Genomic DNA, 21,756 nt, shown 5'->3' with positions numbered 1-21,756 from the left:
ATTCGCAGCAATTCCTTGCGGATTTCGCAAGTACAGCTCGCAAGCGCCATGTTTCCTTTAACGAGTTCTTTGCTACAGCTATTTGTTATATAACATGCATTGTAACGAACCTTCCAACCAACTATGCAGGCGGAAGTGCAGCGGCAACGTAAACAGAAAGTGGAATAACTCTTTCGACAGTGGGTACTTCACACCACAGCAACCAAACCCGTGCAATTTGATAATCTAGGGCCTTTTAGTCCATGTTTTCAATGCGCTAAGTGTAACTTTTTTTCTCGCGAATAAATAACTCCTGCAGATAATGAAGCATGCATGATTCACATTTCCCAATATTGGCGATTATGAATCAGACGGGCTTCCGGATTTTGCTTTGACATGATTTCCTGAGCCCTTTCTATTTGGCCGGGTTAAGAATAGGAAACAAGCCAATCTGAAACATGTTTGACCACTGAGTTAAAATCTGCACCATGGCGACTGCTTTCATTCAGACAAAAAAACAATAATGCAAACAGAGTGACAACTTACAATAAGTGTTCCAAGGTGTATTCTACACAGGTGGGAAAGAGGAAGTTGATTTTCAGTATGTGGGACTATCTTGGTACATATCGAGCCTCCATTTCTGACCACTGTGGAATATTTCATTATGCCCCTCCTATTTCCATTGTAGGAGAGAAAATAAAATGAAATAACACATCCCAGTGTTCACAACAACTTAGGTTAAATTGATAAAAATAGTTCCGTTCTGTGTAAATATGTTTAACGCTAGTGAAAAGTGCAAAATGTTTGAATCAGTTTGATCCGTAATTGTTCTGCTCGCTGCGAGCGAGCCAATGTCACAATGCTACACAACAAATTCATTAGGGGAGAAGATGCCTGGTAGATATTTAGTATCCACCTTTCCCTCTTGCCTCATGTTTCCCGCGGGGTTACGTATGTTGAAGGCAGATAGTCTCTGGACTCAGGCCTCGAAATAATTTTACGGAAAATATACACAACAGTCCTCTAGAAGCTAAACGGCTAAACACCCATTTCTCAAACGTAACTCACGATATCCACAAAACTGCTGGGGACGCGAAATTAAAATACAAAGCAACATGAATAGAATGTTAAACCTTTGAAATTCCATTAACTCTTAATCCAAAAATTCTTTTTCTGGAGTGGGATGGGGAGGTTGGAGTATACGCAGGAAGGGCTGGAGAGTTTTCTGCAGATGACTGCTTCTTAAAACAATGAATGGATTGAAAAAACAAAAGAATCCATTTGTACGGATTCACAAGTGTTGTTTTAAATCGTATCTCTAAAGGTCGGAGAATTTTTGGATATCATTGTTTTTAAAAAAATAATCGATGAAATTATGAAATTTAAGGCCCGCCTTCACAGATTAAATCCACTCAAAATGCCTCCTGGTTGTTTGCATCTTTCATTCCTCCGGTGAAACCCTCCAGTGAAATTTCCATCATCTAATAAGATCACGGCTAAAATCCAGATCTAATGCCATTGTACAACCCGTCGGTGCTTCTAATGCAACGAAGACAAATAATTGATCCACCAAAATATAAAATGCAGCAAAGGCAAAATAACTCTCTGTTTCATTATTTGGTTTGGAATTTGATTATAGAGATTGTACATTTTTAAGATAAGCGTTCTTTATGAAAGGAAACTCATATCACGAACACTATTGGGAAAACACAATTGTCCATACGATTGTGGGGAAATCTGATTAGATTGTGAGAATAAGTTTGGAAAAACTGGTGAAATAAATCGTGTTAAGAATATTCCGCCCACTGGAGAAGACAATCATGAAAATGAAATCTTGATATTACTTCTTCAATCATTGATTTATTTTCTGAGTTCATTTATCTTCTTGGTCTTTTGGGACCTTTCTGATATTGTATGAATTCGATAAAATGCGTTTGCTTTAACATAAAGCATGAAGCCAGTTTTTTTTAAAATTGGATACCTTAACAGCAAAACTGGAGTTTGCAAATTTGTCTCTTCTCATTTTGAAATGGTTAATTGATGTTTAACTTGGCAACTGTACCTGGCAGGATTAGGACATTGTAAGAGTATAACGCCTAACTGTGCAATATATAAGTAAATTCGATTACATATCTGAAAACTGTTTATGAATGCATCTTAACATCATTGCGTGATCAGCGTGGATTTTGAACTCCGCTACTAATAATTTTATACCGCTGTTTTAGTTGTTTGTATAACATTGTAGCAGTATGTTTTTCCTCCCCCTCCTTAGAATCGTTTCCTGTTTGCTCTTATTGTTTTGTTTTGTTCAGTCTTACCATGCCATTGTAACTTGTGCATAAAGGTGGACATCGAAAATCGTCTATTCTGGTACTAAGGATGTATATGGGGCTTGCTCTCTGATCCCGTCAAAGTTTAAATGTGGTTTGATTGCTGGTTATGTAAAATTTAATGGCAAAATGGAAGGCGATGCAACAACTGTAGATTCTGCTTTCGCCTCCAGCCTGTAAAGCGGAAAAGAATAAATTGGAACCTAGAAGTCCTCAGTTTGCCGAGTGATTTGTAGTATTAGAATTTTATTGTCGGTTTTACGAGATTTGCTGATATACGTGTACAGTAGACCGCAGCTTTACACAAAACACTAACTTTTACAGCGTCGTTTTAGCCACACATGAGCTAGGCATGTGATCTGACTAGCCAATGGCTACCCGAAGGACATTTAACTTAGGGCATAGATAAACTAATATTCTAATCATCAGCTCTATCATTAACTTTTATAACTACATATAAAATACACCATCTTCAGTCTTTTTCATCCAATGATCAGAACTGCCGTGCTGTATGGCAGACGGACACCTTGTGACCGCAGAGGTAAACAAAAATAAAGGACATTCGATTTAATCTTGCAGAAACTACCCGAAAGAGCCACAGACCGCTGGCTAAATGATAATTGCAGCGATCTCAGCTGATTGTCTCAATCAAGCCATAACGATTCTCTATCAAGCACACGTTACTTTTATTTTCTTTGGGACACTGGTCGTAAAATGAAACAAGTACACAGTTAAATTTAATCAACATTTATTAATTTAATCACATTCGACCATCATAAAAAGTGACTATTGCTGCGGAATACCTTGTATTTTTTTTGCTTATGTTTATTGACTGCGTTTCGGAGAATAGGTAATTGTTGAGAATTTCCAGCCGCAATACACCACCAATTAGTTTACACGCACAGTAATTAAGACACATCGCAAGTGCACTGTTTTGTTTCTATCATTAATTAAGTGTGTTCGCAATACATTCCAAATAATCCATTCTATTAGGCAGTTCATGTTGTTGGGTGTAATCACAAATGCTAAATAAAATCAACAAACTAAATTAATCACGATTCCATTTTATATTTCCTCCTATTAAAAAGCAATAAAATCTTTATTCAAAATGGCTATTTCTTCTGGGATATTGCAACTTTCCACTTTTAAAGGGAGTTGCAAAATTCTATGGGACAGTTGATACTATATCTGCCAGGGTGTGATCGAAAAGGTTAAAATGATGCACACAGACCTCATTAGAAATAATGTTGAATTAAGGCTCAAAAGAACTTCAAAAGCTGGTGAACTGTTTACACCAAACTAACCATCAATGTGCTGGAGGACTCAATCTGATCAACACGTATAACAGTGGAATTGGCACAATCTGAATGGCGTTCTTCTCTGAGGCCAAAGGGGTAAAGTTACTTGGTCTCCTTCTCTGTTGTGTCCTGCTCAGGCTCTTCCTGTTCTTTCTTGACCTCTTCCCCCTCGTCGTCGTTCCGAGAGGTTGGGAATTTGTCCTTGTTGTTTTCTTTTTTCCACTTCATTCTCCTGTTTTGAAACCAAATCTTCACCTGCCTCTCAGTCAGTCCCAGAGCATGAGAAACTTCGATCCTTCGCTTTCGCGTCAGATACGGATTGAACAGGAATTCCTTCTCCAGCTCCAGGGTTTGGAATCGGCTGTAAGTTTGTCTCCCTCTGCGTCTACCAGGCGCTGCTAAACAACACGAGAAACACAAAAGACAATAAAGATTGGGTAAAATGCACACAGTCAAATAACGACAGACTAGCCACAAGGGCAACGATTTTTGCTTTGCTCCGTCATGTTACAGAAAGAAAGTGTTCCTATTAAAGCTAACTATTATAGATAGCATTAAACACCTTGGCGGCAGAACTGAGCAGTAAAACGTGAGATGGAAGCTAATTTTAATATATCCAACCTTGAGGTCTCATCCAGGGAAACATTTGAGTAGGAGACGAGTTCTGATTTAAGTGCTCTGGTTCTTCGCCAATATTACTGCTAGACGATTTACAGTCAGGATATTGTAGCAGATCGGCCTCTTGCTGTGTCGTAAAAATTTGCTGTCTTTGTAAGTTATCGTATCCGTAAAATTTAGAGGGGTCACCATGACACGTAATTCCACAAGGATTCTGTTGAAAGCCAGTATTAGGAAGTGCTGGTGTCCCATGATGGTAAAATTCTTGAACTTGAGCTGGGTGCTGGAAGCTCGCGCCGCTGCTGGGACCATAGACCACAGCGTGTCTGCTAGTCACGTCCTGTGGAAACCGGCAGTCGTAGTAAGTGGGACTTAGGGCTTCTCCTGGCTTGTACTTGGAGTAGAATGGATTTACAAAATATGAACTCATCGGTGCAGACTCTAGAATGGCCAATGAATATAAACAAAATAAATGTTAAACAGTTCTGGAGTGATGTTATTGGTTTGCCCGGTCTACACAGTGTTCATGATGGCAATGCAGGTCCAGTGTGCACTGATGCCCCGTGGAACATACTCGCTAATACTGTAGGTGCACCACTGCCTCACTGCTTTGACTGCTTCACTTTGAAACGGCAGCTCAGTTGTAAGCCAGCTGAAGAGATCTTTGATTGTCGTTTACAGTAACTGCCTTCGCGGACAACACGTCTGTGCTGAGAAATGATATTTTTTAAAAAGTAGAGGGCATACAGATCGGGGAAAAAAGATAACATGCGGATTAATATATTCAGCACCCTCTCATTACAATTAGGCGGGCCGCATCACAGAAAACATGAAATACGTGCGCCACTCAGCTGAAGAGAAATGAAGCTGGCCCGGTTACAGCACAGCAATTAGATTTCAGAACACAACAAGGTGAGACTGGTCTCAAGGTCAAGACATAGTCAAAAATGGGGAATGGGGGATGGGGGAGGCTGGAGGGCTAAAAGGCTAAAGTTAGAATTAACATTAGGGATTATTTGGTGCTGGCTCTTTCTGTAAATCTTGTAGAATCTGCTTGCGCCTGTCACTCTGTCTGCCTACTTAGCTTACAGACACACACAGACGCACACGTAAACACACACACACACACACACACACATATATATATAAATGTGTACGACTTTTTTGTATTATATTTATATAGGTACATTGGCGCACTGATACCTGCCGTTTACATATAAACTGATGTGAGTCGGCAATAGTTATTACTATTATTAGGTCTAAATAGGAAGCAGATGCACAAAAAATGATGCCTGCTTAAAGTAAACCATTTTATCAACTAGCATTAATATACTTTGTGAAACAATGTGTCTCCGAAGAACAGGAAGAAAGAGTAATCCTTGCCTCAGATTTAAAAAAATACGCTCGCTTGACTGAAACTTGGAGGTTAATTGCTAGCTAATGAAAATCATGCTTGTGAATACAATTTCCATCATTTCACCCATGGCAGACGTCATTGCCGAGAAAAGCAGCTCGGATCTGCAGGGCAACACAAAGTTTGCAGCTTGTGGTTGAAATTTCAGCAAGAGCTGCAAAATCGGGAGAAGTAACAAGGCTGAGATGATAGTCATCAGGTCCTGAGCTCCGGAATTGCTCTGGAATACGCCGAATCCCATTCCTTACCGCCCCCCCCCCCCGCCCCGCGCCCCCTTCCCCAATTCAAATCACTGCGCTTAAAGTTTAATCGAAAAGACTGCTTGATCTGGTGAAACTTGAATTCACCAGTGAACTTTGTTCCTCACGCTCCGGTGGTTGTCTCAACCCACAGAATGCTGCAGGGAAATAAAACTAGCAATGTTTTCACTAACTGCTAACCAAAAGAATTCAAGTTCTTCCTCAATGCATGCACTGTATGTTCGTTCAAAGTGGACACAGTCATTTTAAGTCAAATATTTAATGGACCACTGCAACTATATTCTTTTTCTGCATTTTTTTCATTTATTTGTCTAAAACAAAAACACAGCTGATAATTCGAAATATTCAACACGATTCTTCGCGTAATTATAACAAAACATTTCCACTTTTAAAGATAGAAATAGGCCAAAACGCGATATTTTGCCCAATTTTAACTATCGTAGACGAGAAACACTTGGTCACAGCCACAGTTAAAGTCTCCGGTAAACCACTTTCCAGTATAATGAATATTTATATTAATTTGTTATACAAAAATATGCTGCAGGTTAATTTTGTTCCGCACATATTTGCGTGTATGCATTTGATTTTCGACAAGATATCTTGATTACCGCAATGTTCACTTCATTTAAGCAAATTTATTTGAAAAGTAAATTCAATGAATTTCTCCGGCGCTCTTTTTATATAAACTATTCAAGTTATGTTAATATTTTAAAATTCAGGCCCGTCAGGCTGTAAAGCGTAAATGCACACGCATTTAGTTTAATTTTAACCATTTTACATTTTTTTGTTTTCCGTAAACGATTGCAAAGCCACTTTTAATCAAAAGACTGTACGTCAAAAACCCGAAAAATAGAAATTAATACTAATTAGGTTTACTGAATAATTCTCCCAATTACCAGTGACAAACATATAGAAAAGATAATAATTTGCAATTATACAATATTGCTGGGTATGTTTTTAAGATAATGCATCAATTTTTTTTGGAAAAGGTAATCAGCCGCGAGCGTCTATGTCGAAATCTTAGGAAAGGACTTTTTTTTGTTGAAAATTCATTTCCAAACGGACGTTGTAATTTAAAATGCATCTGAATATTTTATTCCCCTTTTTTCACGCTCAACAGTATTTTAATTGCAGTTGGTTTATTCCGGGACACGTACCCGCGTCAAGACCGTGCGACATTCAATCAGTGAGTGTGATGTGGTTTATTCTATTTTACTTAAAGAAGAACCTACATCTGCTTCAGAACGCTTGAAAATGTTTCAGAAATATGTGGGAACTATAGATTTCTTGAAAGAAGTATTTTTATTGGAAAATTGTAAAATTTGCCGTCAAGCGAATAGTAAAAAAAATACCGTGGAACTGGCTCTATTTGTTTTACTCTTTAACGGCTGAAATACACGAAAAAATCAAAAATAATAACAACAGTTGTTATTTATAAATGCTAGTAAGATAGCTCTAACGATGCACCATTTATTGTAATAATGCTGCACCGGTTAATGCATTTTCAGTTTTCTTCATAACTAACGTAATTTATTAAAATTGAGAAAGAACCAAAAGTCTGATTGATTCTTTTTCTCGACTCCCACACTAGTGTATTTGACATCTATCGCGCCGACTTTGTCCGTAATATAAGCCTGCGTCCATTGCAGAAAGGTCACATTTTAGAATTTCGGCGAATGAACATCATTGGAACAAAGGCGAGAGCAGCCGCAATTAATGGGGATTTTTGTGAGAAAATTGAAATTACTATTACTTACAACAGGTGTGCATTGTTCTGAAAAATCAGTCAATTTTATTCTTACAAATATTTGGATATGGAAAGCTTCTGTAATGTAATTATTTCATGATACACTTCCATGAAGTTATTTGGAATTCCTTAATGTTCAAGCGAGCACATGTTCACACGTGTTTAATTTTCAACTATTTTTGTGAGTCTATAACTGTGATGGGAAATTTATTTTGAAACTCCAGTCAAAAATCAGGGTTCAGCTCTTACTGTTTTCCAAATTTGAAAAAAAAAGTCCTATGAAAAAAATTGACTGCTTGGCTTTTAACCTTTTTTATATCTTTCTGTTGTCACCCTAAGTTTCCAATTTGGTAAAATGGAGCGACGGCGCTCCCCGGTGGTCAATTGTATGCATTACAACTAAGTCGGAACACGGGCGACTTTTGTTCCTTTTCTAGTCGAATCACTTGAGAATAAATTAAAATATTGAAGGAGAAATGAAACATAAAAACAGCTGCAATAGAGCTCAATGCTAGAAATAGTTTCATGTGAATTGAATCAGAATTGTCACTGAAACTCCGAATTTCTTCTGCTCTGTACCTTATTAGACGTCGGTTTTCATGAATTTACAACTGAAAACAACTGAAGTTCGAAAAGTTAGTTGATTATTTGCTACTTCATTCGGTTGTTATTGGCCAGAATGTTTTCGGCAACTGTATATATTTTACTGATATGGCTGTCTAAAACAAATGTTCCGCTAATTTTCTATATATATTATTTTGTAAAGTAGAAAATATCTTTATGTAGGTATACGAATGGAAAATTAGGCTGAAGAAAGCGGGGTGTGTATGGAGATATATGTGATTGCACATGTATACGCAGACAATGAAATAAACAGAGAGACATAAGGGAGCCCTATTAGGGACTATTAAAATCTGGTAACATCTAAATATGTTCTTCTATAGGCTGCGATGCCGCGTCATTAGTGTGCTCCATTGCTGCTATCAGAACCTTCTCTGAAGTGGTGAATTGTTGTGAACGTTTGCGCGAGAAGTCAGGAGCATTTATCTGGAGTTGCAAAATGTGAAGAAAAAGATCATGGAACGTGAGACCCAATTAAAAGAATTTAGTTTTGTTCAATTTTGTTTTGATTCGCTGTTTATAATCTATTTGTTAGCAAAATTCGAGTATAATTCATTTGCATTTTGCATAACAAAATGTATTGCAGTAGAGACAAGTATCTTTGTGTGTTTGTTGTTTTCTATTACAGGGCCTTCCGTTAATTAAGCTTGCAGATTCCTCGTTATGTTTATTTCATTGGACATACTGACCAATATTTTATGTAAATCTACTTTATACCGAGTGTACTGCGCTGATTTTCTTGCATATATGCTGAGGAATAGTTTCCAATTTGTCCAGATTTAAGTGACAAGGCGGAATTAATTGTCTTCGTCTCCTTAACTAGTGTCTGCATTTTATTTGTCACCAACAGACAAAAACATTGAATTGGTTGATTTCAAAGAAGACCGTAATTACACGAAGAAACCCATAAAGCCATTAAGACGTCTAGCCAGTTGTGGGGTTTATCGTATCCCGTTCCTTCCTGTTTTAAAGTACTGTACGCAAAATTGTGGCAATAGATGGCGTTGGAATTCAACACCTCTGGACACGACACGTTTTCAGGGAACTTCTTCAAAAAGAACATGGTTCTAATTTGAGAAATCATGCCTTTGTTTCTGGTGGAATATCTAACTGAGATAGTGACGTGAAATAAAATCAAGCTTTCGAACTGTTTGTGCTTTGTGGCCATGTATGGGTCGATTATACCTCCTCCTTATACAATGTCTTCTCAATAATACTGCGGTTGTTTGTACTTATATTCTTACTTGACTAATACAACATATGTATCGGTGACAATGATTAGGTCTTGCAGATGAATAACATTTATAAAAAAAACAGACTGCTCAAACAGAAAGGGAGGAATTATTGAAACTCTATCAACAGTGGATAAAGATTTGCTTAAGAGACGGGCAACTGACTTCAAGCAAACACCAGCTCTAGTACCCTAGATAGATATAAAGTGAATTGATTAAAACCGATGAGCAACTTTATCTACAAAACGAAAGTGCACCAGCATGCGTATAGTTGATAGCTTCTAACTGCCACATCCAAAAATTCCAAGATTTCACAACCGGGTTTACAATTTATGCTAGCAAACAGTCCATTTCCATCAGACGCTAAAATGAGAGTGCTTTTCGGGTAATCTGAAGGAAATCGTTTTTGTATCATCTTGATAATGCCACCTAATCAACAATAGTGACTGTTTTAAATGTAAAACTAAAACAAGGTGTAAAGTCAAACTAACGGAATATGTAGGTCCTCATACTGTGCTCGGCTGTCTGCATCCCAAGAGCGTTTATCGAATCGTGAATGACTTTTTGCCCTGGCAGCAAACCTGAAATGTTCATAAACATTTTATTGTTATCTTATTGACCAAAAGTGAGGTACAAAACAGCGTACATAAGTGGAACATTCCTCTTTTATTTATAGCATTTTGACTTTTGTAGCACAGTATAATTTTTATTGTCTCATCTGTGGTAGCTATTAAATAACGTAAAGGATCGGGAGTAAATCAGAAACTACGGTGAAATTATATTTTCTTATTAAATACAATGGATTTGACTTATGTAATGACCCAAGTCACTGGCTCTTTATAAGAGTATTCACATCAACGCCATTGGCTCCGCATTAAAGCGGTTCTTATTCACGTCGCTAAACTAAACTTGCTTCAGATTGTCCCAAACGCAGTAAAAAAAAGGTTCCCACAGTCACAGGAAAAGTAACAAAATTTAAACAAGTTCTATTTATTTGTGTTCTTTAGTCAAATGCCTATTGTTCAATGACACTTTTAAGTTATTCGAGGACTAGATGTCTTTCCAGAGTGACCGTGATGCTTCGCGAAGTTAACCTGAAACATTATAAATAAATATTACATTGCCTTTATCAGCACAGTGATAGTCTCATTCCATCGGAAATTAACAATGATGTACAACGTTTGCATTACATTCCACAGAGAACTGGCATTAAAACTGCATAAAATGGCATTGTATTGTTTCCCTCTAAATTTATATCTAAACATTATTCTAGCAATACAGCAGAAACACGGAATTTTACACGTTGCACATAAACTGTTCAAATGTGCGTGTTTATGTCTATATAAAACAAGTATATCTTAATAATGTCGTCGAAGTTCTAACGTAATACAACTAACGTGCTGACATCAGTTTAAATTTTGTTTAATGTAACCCATAGCAGCAAATCAGGGACAGTCACTAGATAAAAGGCAGTTGTTTAAACACAGGATTGTTCTGAAACAGTACAACACTGGGAACATAGACCGTGCTTCGAATAGACCAGGCACCACCAGATGGACAAGACACTTTTTACAAAGTCTGTACGGTTTTCAGATCTATCGTTAGGAAACGGATGGTCAATCACGGTTCTTCGTTGTTTTTCACTTTGTTCATCTTTTTCATTTTCATTCTTCTGTTTTGAAACCAAATTTTTACTTGCCGCTCGGTAAGATTTAAAATTCTAGCAACTTCATAACGGCGGTCTCTGGTAAGATACATATTAAATAAAAACTCCTTTTCCAATTCAAGCGTCTGGTACTTGGTGTAAGGGCAACGTTTCTTCCTGGTAGAGCGAGCGTGGATCCAATTTATTGCTGGGTGATCTGGAAGTAAGAAATAAACACGAATTAAGTTGTGGTTAGCTTCTGAATACCTTTCGTGGGATTTCCGACTCTCTCAAAAATTCCCACAAACTCAATAAAATTACTGAAAGTTGCAGTGCCATTTGTGTTGTCAAGTTCAGGACGATATATTCAGAAATGGAATGACTATCTGCGTTCAGTAGATTCGAGCATATCTGGACGTGGCTTGCTATCAAAAATAAACAAAACGCCATGATGGGAGTAGTGAAAAAAACACAATTACTTTAAATTAGTAAAAAAAAGTACATTTTATCTTCAAATTTCGGAAAGCCCTGTCAAGTTTAGCGAGAAGCAGTGCGTCAACTTGAAAATAAGGTTTTATAGTCTCGCGCAAATTTGTGTGTAAAAATTCTCTGTAAACAATATAAACTTTTTACTGCTGGCTGTGGCTTTTCAGACTTGGGCAGGCGTCTAGACATTTTTATAGGTTTGTAAAACCATCAGCTTTGCACACTCGGGTCTACAGGTTCGGGTTGTAAATCAAGCTGCAATTCTTACACTTACTTGGGTCAAGTTGCCGGGGTTTCTCCTCCTTGTGCTCACTGCTGTTCGTAGTCTCGGAGCTGGTGCAGCCAAGCTCCTTGGGAAGCTTCTCCCTGCTCTCTGGGTAGGAGCTGCACGTGAATTCGGGCAGGCTGAGGGTTTGCAGCTCATAGGAAGAGCACTCAGTCCTCTTGACCGCCAGAGTTTCTGGCTTGATTCCGTAATGCCGGCCGTTGGGATGGAATCCGGGGAAAGAGACTGAAGTGGAGAGGGGTTCTAACCATGAGCGCGGGTATCTGGAATCTGCAGCTCCAAGGTGCGACTGATGCATATAAGGATGATAGATCCCTGCAACGGCGCCAGAGGATTGTGGATGAACGGGAGACCAGGGATTGGAAAACACGGTTGATTTGGGGGTAAAACTGCAGGAAGAGAAATCTGAACTGTCTGTTACACCTGATGGCCTTGAAGCTGTGCTGTGGGCTCCTTGCGCATATCTCGCCGCGTACAAGTCGTCTGTCTCCTGTCCTATCAAAGAATCAACATAATAATTGTGTATGGTGCCACCGGTCGACATTTTAGGCTCTCTCGCTTTCATAGAAAAGGTTACACTGGGAAGTGTATCTGATACCTTCACTCAGAACAATCATAGTATTTTGCCGACTACAGCTGCAGCTATTGGTTGCGCGACTCACGTGATTGTATTTACCAATACAGTGAGTAAATCAATCCGCTCATCAGTGTGACCACATATGGGCCTAGACCAGCTTTATGAGAAATAAAATATTATATTGCCAGTGGAACAAAAAAGATCACTCGATTAAGAACGTTGGGAACCTTCTTCTGGGGTCAGAAGAACAAACTCTCCAAGTACAGTGAAAAAAAAGCCTCTGGAGAAACTGGGGACTATTTTCCCCCCCGTAAGCTAATTAATGCCTGTCACTCATTTCATAATCAGCAGCGAGTAGTCCATGATCTATGTCAAGAGCAAATATCTGTTAGCTTAGTGCAATAAAGCGGCAAGAAAACACCTTCGAGGTACGTTGGTGTTTCTATATTATGTATATACCCTGTTTAGATGAGAGCGTTTACAGATCATTGACTAACGTCTCCCATAAAAGGAGCAAACGACATGTTGTAAGATGAAGGATTTGAACATTTCCCTTAAAAAGTCTTGAGTACACGAACGAGCTGTTTTATTTCCCCCATTTCGATTCTTCGTCTGATACTTCCATTTGTTTTAAATATCACCACATTTTGAAGTAAACGGCTCCTCCCCTGCTTTATAGTCCATACTCAGAAGCCACCATAAATGTTTTTATGTCTATCAATAAAATTTTTATGAGGTGTATTTGATTATACATTAATGTGTCTTTAATAAAACAGGCCTCCTTTGGCATTGTAAAGTATGTTTAATCAACACTGGGCGCCGAAATATTCCCACAAAGGTGCAATATTCCTGCTTATAAATGTGCTTCTGGTACATCGCCTGTTAATAGCAGTTCAGTGTACTATCGTATACAAAAGAGGAGAGTATATGTTTAAAACATAAACGCGCATCACCAGTTCCAGTGCCATGTTTCATGGCTCTCGCTGGGTGATACAATAGAGAAATTGGAGCGAGTCGATGAGTAAAGGTCGGCAAGATTGAGCTCGGAGTTTTTAAAGATGACAGGGATTAAACTGCTGTAGAGGGACTGCGCATTTCTACAGAAAACGCACTCAGTGACTGTCCTCCATGACAAAAAATGGGCCAGACTTCGTTTATGATAAAAGGGAGGATCTTTAGATTTACATTTCAGAAGCTATATTTCCAAGTTAATTCTTCATGTTTCACGTTGAACTTTGTTTTTGTTTGAATGGCCAGGAATGGCTCAGCAATCTTGGCATTCACCACGATTAGTTTACAGCCAGTAGCACAACCAACCTCGGGAGGTTTCAGAAATGAAGATAGACTTCGCTGGAAGAAAAAAGCAGCTGTATCGTTTGTTCGCGTGTGTGTGTATTGCGTGTGCCTGTGCGTGTGTTTATGAGTAGGGGCGTTATCGCTTAATATTTGTTCATTACAAGCGAAAAACTGTCCTATAGATCATAGCGAAAGACCAAAATCTTCTCCAGTTTGAACCGTTATATTCTATTACTTCACATGGCACACCTTATGCACTCAAGAACCTTTAAGAAATTCATGATCACTAAAGAAGACCTAACTTTGATTTTAAGTTTGCCACTCCAGGCTGCCAGATAACATGAAATAATCACCTTGCCGAATGTAGACAGTGGGCAATTATGTACATTGTTGGCTAACTGATCGAATGTTTTTTTTTCCCAAGGTGTCACTTGTTTACTGCGCGCTAATTTATTCAATGCTGCTGACCCGTGCAATTTGCAAAATGAAAAATACGGCTTATTCCTTTTCTGGCGTGACTTTAAGAATTAGACATGAAGTGTGCATATAGATTAATGAAGCGTTCGCTGTGCCTGAAGCGTGGATTAAAATTGTCTTCGCTTAGAGTTATTTAAAATAAACTTTAAATGTAGTTAATATTCTACCACACTCATATTTGTAATTTTTTTGTAGTTCCTACAATTACTTTAGTTCAAGAGCATATTCTTTCGTTGGCTGCCATTTTGTTGCACGCCAAGTAAAACTTTATTTTCTAAAGAGTTAAAGTAGTTAAGTCAATGCATTACGACTCGATGAATAACACGTTAGAGATAAACACTCATGTGTCGGTGTTACATTGTAATAAGAGAACGGAAGCAGTACTGTTAAATAGTTTATAACCTTACACCGACCAGGATTCTACAAAACCCAACTAGGTATATCACTACTAAAAATCTAGTTAATTTGGAGGAAAATTAACTAAGTTCGACTGTTAATAAGTTCAAACTTACTAAAAGAACACCATTTTGTTTATTTCTCCATTTGAACATAGAAAGTCAGCCATTAAACAACAAATTGGAAAGACTTTTTCTTGTCCTCTCATGTAGAACAAACTGAGTGACAATAATATATTTAGCATTAGTGGGAGTGTATGTCGAAATAAGTGTTATTCTAAACAAGCACCGTAAATGTTCAGATTTTGATTCAAATTATGTAAAAACAATATTTTCTTTCACAGTTCACGATTGATCAGATTGGTGAGTTTGATTTGGTTTCAATTCTTGTACTATGTCTTAGTGCTGCCCTTGTATACATTGCAATTTTAAATGTTTCGCAGTTTTGTTCTCAAGTGCAATAAATGCATGCAGCAACGCTATTTTGTTTAATTTAACAATTTTATAATGTTTATGACACCCACGTTTTATCGAAGAGTTATTGCAATTTCGATTTCAAACTAAAAACATTTTAACTAAAAACGTTTTAATTATATAGACTGTGCGCTTTATTGATTGGATTGGACCTTTTTGTCAAAAGGAATGCAACGAACTAAACCTTTATCCCACTGTTCCCTTTTGTCCACTTGAATTTACAGTTTGATTTGTTTTGAAATCTTTTGAGAAATTCTATTTCGTCATTGTATTTTCATCATAAAACCATGCGTTAGAAGTACCAAGGAGTCTAACCGTGCCACTAAAATTATTATTTTAGTTGCAGCGGATAATAATCACAGGATACAACCGTAATTCGTCAGAAGAAACGAAAATATTTCATAATATTTGATTCTGACTGCAACCAAATATTCTCAGGTTATTTCTGACTGGATAATAAAACGTGAACAGAGGAATTGCCATTTACATTGAAAATGTCGAACTATCCAGTCTTAGATAAGCCAGATATGTTTATCAGTACTAGGAACGCAACGAAAAATACTTTCCATACCGTGGCTGAAGTCAAACTCAAATAAAAGAACTAACCGTGAACCTTTTCTTAATTAAAAAAAACGGATTAATACATTATGTACATATTTCTGTAGCAAAGGGCTTCTCGCACTTCATTTCCGAAACATCGATTTAGATAATACCAACGTACATTCTGGTAGAGGGGTTATGCTAATAAGTATTAAGAAATCCGTATTTATTGAAAACATATTTCGGGAGGAAAAAATAAATATTTTGATAAATAAATGCGCACATTTATAAATTCTGTGCCCTTTATCAAACGGGGTACACTCTCCGGTTTCATCCTGCTCTTTGGTTTAATTTAAATAGAGAAAACTGCCCTGCGGATTTTATGTTGGCCACTTGACACACAACTGCGCTTTGTTTTTTGGTGTTTTAGGAAATGAGATGGAATTAGTATTCGAATTGCATTATTACATTCAATTTATTAAACCAAAGAAGTATTTATCGTAGATAAAACATTTTGATTATATTGCCCACTATTAACTTAGCAATTCTGCCTATGGCTATTAGCGAAGATTCCCTTACTTGAAAAGGGGGGTTAAAGAAGTTGAAATATAATTTAGGACAGGCACATGCATATAAATAAACGAAGATTTACATTACTACTCCATCGCACTTTTCAGAAACCGACCAAAAGAGTTTCGTCTATAGACCTAAACATTGTATTTATAGGACCATGGTTTAAGTGTAACGGTAATTAACACTTCAAATCGTGTTCTGATGAACAGAACACTTTTCTCAAATTGCACGAAAACCGTATCATGTCAAATAACTTAAGCTTTACCTGCTAAGCAAAGTAAATTATTAGCCTTATATTCAATAGAACATTGTTAAAAGAAAATATTCTTGCTAAGGCAAACGTGCTATTGTACTTTCAGACAACCATAACGCTAAAACATTGAGATCAGAATTATCGATCATATCCCAGAGTGGATAAACAGACTTATTCCACAATCCCCAGTTAGCCACTACATTATCAACTGCGTTGGGTCACTTTGAATCCGTGTTTCACGCTCACGAGAAGGTCAAGTTAGTGGTCAGTTCTCGAATTCGGTTTTCTCTGCTCATTTTCTTCAGCTTCATTCTACGATTTTGAAACCAGATCTTCACTTGTCTGTCGGTCAGATTCACGCTCTTACTTATCTCTAGACGGCGCTCACGAGTCAGATACATATTAAATAAAAATTCTTTCTCTAATTCCAGTGTTTGATGTTTTGTATAAGGACATCTCTTTTTCCTTCCACTATTTGCTGTTAGCCAGTTGCTTATCGGAGTTTTGGTCTCTTCTATCAGAAGTAAGAAAGAAAAAATGAGATTCCAGCAAATATTCCTCTTACTCAATGCAATGCATTTAAATCTCAGCTGATAGGATTAAACGCAAAAAAGCAACGCCGTTAGTTGTATGCTGATTGTAGCAACTTAATACGTTAATTACTTATTGGCAAATTATTAACACAATATCGACACAAATTGTTACAATTCTGAAATAAAGCTGCTTTAGTAGAGTACGATAACTGAAAATATATATTTGGAAATTGGCAAATAGTATTACAACATATGCTTATTAATATGCACCATTTAGCAGAGATTTGTGAATCTTCAAATAAATATCAAAATCAAGCGAAAACATTGGATTTGCGAACTAAATACAATGCTGTAGGTTACTTTGCACGGATAAGTTTTTCCACCAATAGGTAATTTTTCACATAACTAAATTTTAGTGATTCCATAATACCGACAGTACAAATATGCTGACAGTAATTTTGAGGTGAATCTTCACATTACACGTATCATCGCTGGCTCTTAGAACCCGGCTTAATTCGAATTTATGATTATCAATGGCAGGCAATATTTCGAAATATTTGAATGGAACGTTTTCCCACAGGCTATAATAATATGTTACATATTTAATGTAAAGTATTTCGGACACCTGACAATTCTAACAGAGGCCAGCACTTCCCGTTCAAACCTTCCAAGTCAGAAATTTGCAAGTAATTTACATTCCATAATAAAGCGAGTACAATTTAAGTTGCGTCTGTAGGATAAATATATGAATATTTGTTCTTAATAAGTGTCGTCTCTGGTACAGAAAGGTTCGTATAATACCGTAGGCATCTTACTATCTGTATTGGTCTTTACTATGTCATTCACAATTGCCCGATCATTATTGAGCAAAATTTCCAACAGCTCTTCTTAATATTCAATAGGCCGTTTCTTAAAGGAGAATAATTGAACAGAAGTATGCACAACCTGCCAAGTATATTGCCACGATAAAGTTCCGCATTATAGTGGCAATGTAAGTTTTTGTATCAGCTTTACAATTACTGCCATATTCACATTAAATCTTTCCAATGCTCACCTTCAGCCTCTTTGTCCGACTGTTCCGAGCCAGACTCGCCTTCTTTAGCGGTTGCACTGGCCTCCAGTAAACTCGGCTTTGGCTCAGGACTTTCCACATATATTCCCTTAATGGATTCCTGTGCGTTTGGCTTCTCGTTTATTTTCGTTTCCGCTGGAGACTGGTTGGGCAGCTGAAGTTTACTGATGAACCCAGGGCTTGAGTGCGGCACTACATTTGAACTGATCTCTCCAGCGTGATTATAGTCCACACTTTTCTCTAGTGGGTGAGCCTGACAGAGTCTGAAATATCCCGGGATGGGAATTTCAGGGTTCTCAATTGAACAGCTTTCGGACACCAGCCTGGGGTAGGTGGGAACTGCGGCAGGATTGAGTTTGGCCCGCTTATCAGAATTATACATGCAGCAAGTGCTTTCTTCCTTTATGCTAGTAGGAAAAGAACACGTGGGCATCTGTGGAGTAACAGGTTGCTCAATTCGGCATGGTCTCGAAGGGTCAGCCCAACCGTCTACCTGAGATAAATACGGATGGACGCTCATGCTCATATTTTGATGGGTAATCTCTCCTCGTTTAGTCATGGTCGGGAGCAGTCCACAGGTCTGCATTCCGTAAGTTCCCATATCCGTGCTCGATGGCATGTATAGGGAGCTGTTTGAATAGAAGCTGTCACCTCTGCAAGCACTAATCAGGGAATCTACTAAAAACGAGTTAGTAGCGGGAGAGCTATTGGGACAGGACATTTTGGAGAGCAATTTGAAGAAAGCAGAGGATGTCCTTTGTAAGCTGACATCTCTAACAAAACATTCCCTGTGTAATTGTGGAAGCCTCTGTACAGCCACATGACTACTGAGCCAATGGAATTTGAATGTGGCCTTGAAGCACTACCTCCCCGTACATCACATGATCGGCAAGCAGTTGAATTTGATCTTAACTGTGGACAACAGCGACACCTACAAAACTAATTCCAAAGCAGCGCCCGCTCTTGTTCATTGCAATCTTCGCACAGAGTCCGACTAAAATCCTTCAATGCATAGAGATATCCCTGCCATCAACAGGAAAATAATCAACACTCGAGCTTTATTCTGTTTACTAGAAGTGCAACAGCATTTTAAAAATAATACAACAAAGAAGTCGATCGCCAAAAATTAATTGCAGCAATTTCTGATTCCCGGGAATCGTAAACCTCCTTGCAATGTAACGAATGCAGAGCAGACTTCTGGTACCTTTTGTAGTTTTGGAAATCGAGAGGGAGTCCATTGTGCGCGGTCTACTCTATTTCAATGTAGAACAAGGCCGGCCATGCAGTGTTTTTATATTGAACAAGTGTGCTGGGAAGTCAATGAATGGAATCAACATTTCCATCCTTATTGGTCTTCATCGGTAGATTTGTGCTCTTATAGAAAACCATATGATCATGCCAGAGCTGCAAATATCTAACAATATTTCATTGCAAGGTAAACCAAATCTTCATGAGAGAAAAAATTCCTACAGCAGAGCTCGGGTCTACTTCATAAACCCACCACGGTGGACGTCTATTATTTCTATTATACAAACATCTATGCTAGGTAAAAATCCAAACACACCTCGGGGTGACAATGCACACTTCTTAAGTACGGTTCTTGGGTGCGAAAATTTACACGGACATCTAAGATTTAAGACTATTGTGGAGGAAGCGCCGCATTTGCGATACTTCTTAAGTTGTTGGGGCAGGGATTGGCCTTTACTGAAGATTATTGGCGCTGGGCGTTTATTGCTTTATTCTAAAAACTCTCCATTAAGATTAGATTCTTACCACGTCTCCCTGTTGCAGGTGGGTAGTTTCGTCGATGGCAATCCGTAGAAACATTTTCCAGAATAGGACGAAAACGTTTCCGCATCTTGTAGGCAAAATATCGTGAGAGAAAAGCTCTCAGAATGCTTTCTGCTTTCCACCGCTCGATGTTTATTGCATTCAGCTTGAGGGGTGCTCTTGTTATTTGTGCTGCAACCCCCACCAAGAGCTTTTCTGAACTCTTTGCGTATCCCAAGGCAATTTGCCAAACAACAGCACACATTGACGGTTGACTATTGGAAGAATCTGTTCGGTGGGCATCAGCCATAGAGGAGCAATGTGACATCCACATAAAACTAACGATATTTCCTACTTCACACAAAGAAGTGAGAAGGCGCCAGTGTCAGGGTCAAGGTTGTCACTGCTGCGTCATTTCTTTTATTTTGTAATGTAGTTATAACACCCGGAAATTGCTTCAGAATTTTGCACGAAACATTTAAAATTATACAAATAATGACCGCGAATATTGGCAATTAAGTATGTACGCGCGGCTCATGCATGTCACACACAAATGGATACAAATTGTAGTGGATAATCTGCTGTCGTAAACTTACAAACTAATATTATTAAAATTAATATTATTAAAACAAATATGTCCTTTTTTTTAACTAATCAGCCCTGTTTTGCTTTGGCATTTTAAGCTCAATGTTGGTTATTCTGACAGCTATTCAAAGTCAGAGCATAACCTCGTTCGCTGCGCCTCGATGCTACACAGCACGTTTCACTCATACAGAGTCTTTGCAGCGAACCGCGATAATCTGGAACCCGGGGTGCTTGTATTTCTCCGAAATAGCTCACTATTCCGAACGTCCAAACTTGTCTTGACAAAGGAGTTCCAAAAACCATGGAACGGACCCTGAAGAATGTTGGTTATTCTTAGCTGCGCACAAAATAATTTGATTAAGTCTTTAAAAGCCATGTGATGTAAAGGGGCAAGTAATGCACTCAGATGAGACCGGGTACATCTGGTATTATTGGTAAATTGATAATGTTCGTGTAACTTATTAATGCTCCCATGTAAAACTAGTCTTCCAAGCAAGGGTCAAAACAGCAGTACAAATTGAAATATTCCTTCACTTAGCGTTTACGAACTTTGGACGCAAACATAGGGGTTAAAAGTAAGATACAAGGGGAAAACAGATCGATACGATTTACTGTTTCCTCCGACATCAATTTGCAAGGAACCCAAACCTTAACAGTTTGCCCAACTTAAATATCAATGTAGCTTACGTGTCAGTAAAATGAAACAGACTCTATCAATAGTGCTGACTAAATGTTACGGATACCATTCAGTAAACACATGTAGAGAGCACGACTATACTCAGAATATGATACTGAAATAACTGTTACATGCAATAGGAGGATCTCGGTTGTCTGGGTACATAAGCAACGGTTTGTTGAGAATGTGCGTGGCTTCTTTTACATTGTCCAATGCCTCTTACTCTCGAAGATATTTGGATTCAGGGTGACTCAATCAAGCTGGCGGTGATTTTGTAAGTATTCAGAACCGTACAACCAAGCAGCAGTGTCTTTGGAAGTCCTACGCTAGGAACCAATGCTGCCCTATTTCGAGACAACAGATTCTTCGTGTAGCCTTGAAAGACAGAGTCTTGTGGTCGGCATAATACAAAACTGCTTTTATATACAAATTGTGATCTCAGTATTTTACAGCCTTCTATGAAAGCGATGACTTGAACTTAAAGTAGGTCACGCATAGTTCAAAAGTATTTTCGCCACCAAGTCTTTCTTTTCCATCTAATACAAGGCAATTCGCTGCTCAGTAGGTGACGTGCCGGGCCTATATTAGTACCAGCTACTTTTGCTCCAACTGTTAAAAT

At 38.2% G+C, this 21,756-nt stretch overlaps 3 protein-coding genes and 1 long non-coding RNA gene across 4 annotated transcripts; 1 reads left to right on the top strand and 3 right to left on the bottom strand.

Moving 5' to 3' along the window:
- Positions 1–2,732: 2,732 nt before the first annotated feature.
- On the bottom strand, positions 2,733–5,043 carry LOC127569007 (homeobox protein Hox-D8). The gene is made up of 2 exons (XM_052013248.1): positions 4,229–5,043; positions 2,733–4,005 (listed from the first exon to the last, which is right to left on the bottom strand). The coding sequence occupies exons 1-2, from the start codon at positions 4,653–4,655 to the stop codon at positions 3,710–3,712; spliced, it is 723 nt and encodes a 240-aa protein (XP_051869208.1). The 5' UTR covers positions 4,656–5,043; the 3' UTR covers positions 2,733–3,709.
- A 23-nt stretch (positions 5,044–5,066) lies between these two features.
- LOC127569011 (uncharacterized) lies at positions 5,067–9,575 on the top strand. The gene is made up of 5 exons (XR_007956125.1): positions 5,067–5,137; positions 7,020–7,085; positions 7,491–7,661; positions 8,591–8,730; positions 9,118–9,575. It is a non-coding gene; the product is annotated as an uncharacterized LOC127569011 (long non-coding RNA).
- Positions 9,576–10,114: 539 nt separating this feature from the next.
- Positions 10,115–12,468, bottom strand: hoxd9a (homeobox D9a). The gene is made up of 2 exons (XM_052015289.1): positions 11,905–12,468; positions 10,115–11,361 (listed from the first exon to the last, which is right to left on the bottom strand). The coding sequence occupies exons 1-2, from the start codon at positions 12,458–12,460 to the stop codon at positions 11,120–11,122; spliced, it is 798 nt and encodes a 265-aa protein (XP_051871249.1). The 5' UTR covers positions 12,461–12,468; the 3' UTR covers positions 10,115–11,119.
- Positions 12,469–14,801: 2,333 nt separating this feature from the next.
- Positions 14,802–18,877, bottom strand: LOC127572294 (homeobox protein Hox-D10-like). Its single transcript, XM_052019348.1, is given in 3 exon segments — positions 14,802–17,015; positions 18,089–18,838; positions 18,841–18,877. Coding segments are annotated over 3 exon segments (1,059 nt in total). The 3' UTR covers positions 14,802–16,743.
- Positions 18,878–21,756: the final 2,879 nt, after the last annotated feature.

This window comes from Pristis pectinata, chromosome 1, assembly GCF_009764475.1.
Source record: "Pristis pectinata isolate sPriPec2 chromosome 1, sPriPec2.1.pri, whole genome shotgun sequence".
In the NCBI taxonomy this organism is placed as follows: Eukaryota; Metazoa; Chordata; class Chondrichthyes; order Rhinopristiformes; family Pristidae; genus Pristis; species Pristis pectinata.
This window is presented reverse-complemented; position numbering and strand designations above follow the sequence as displayed.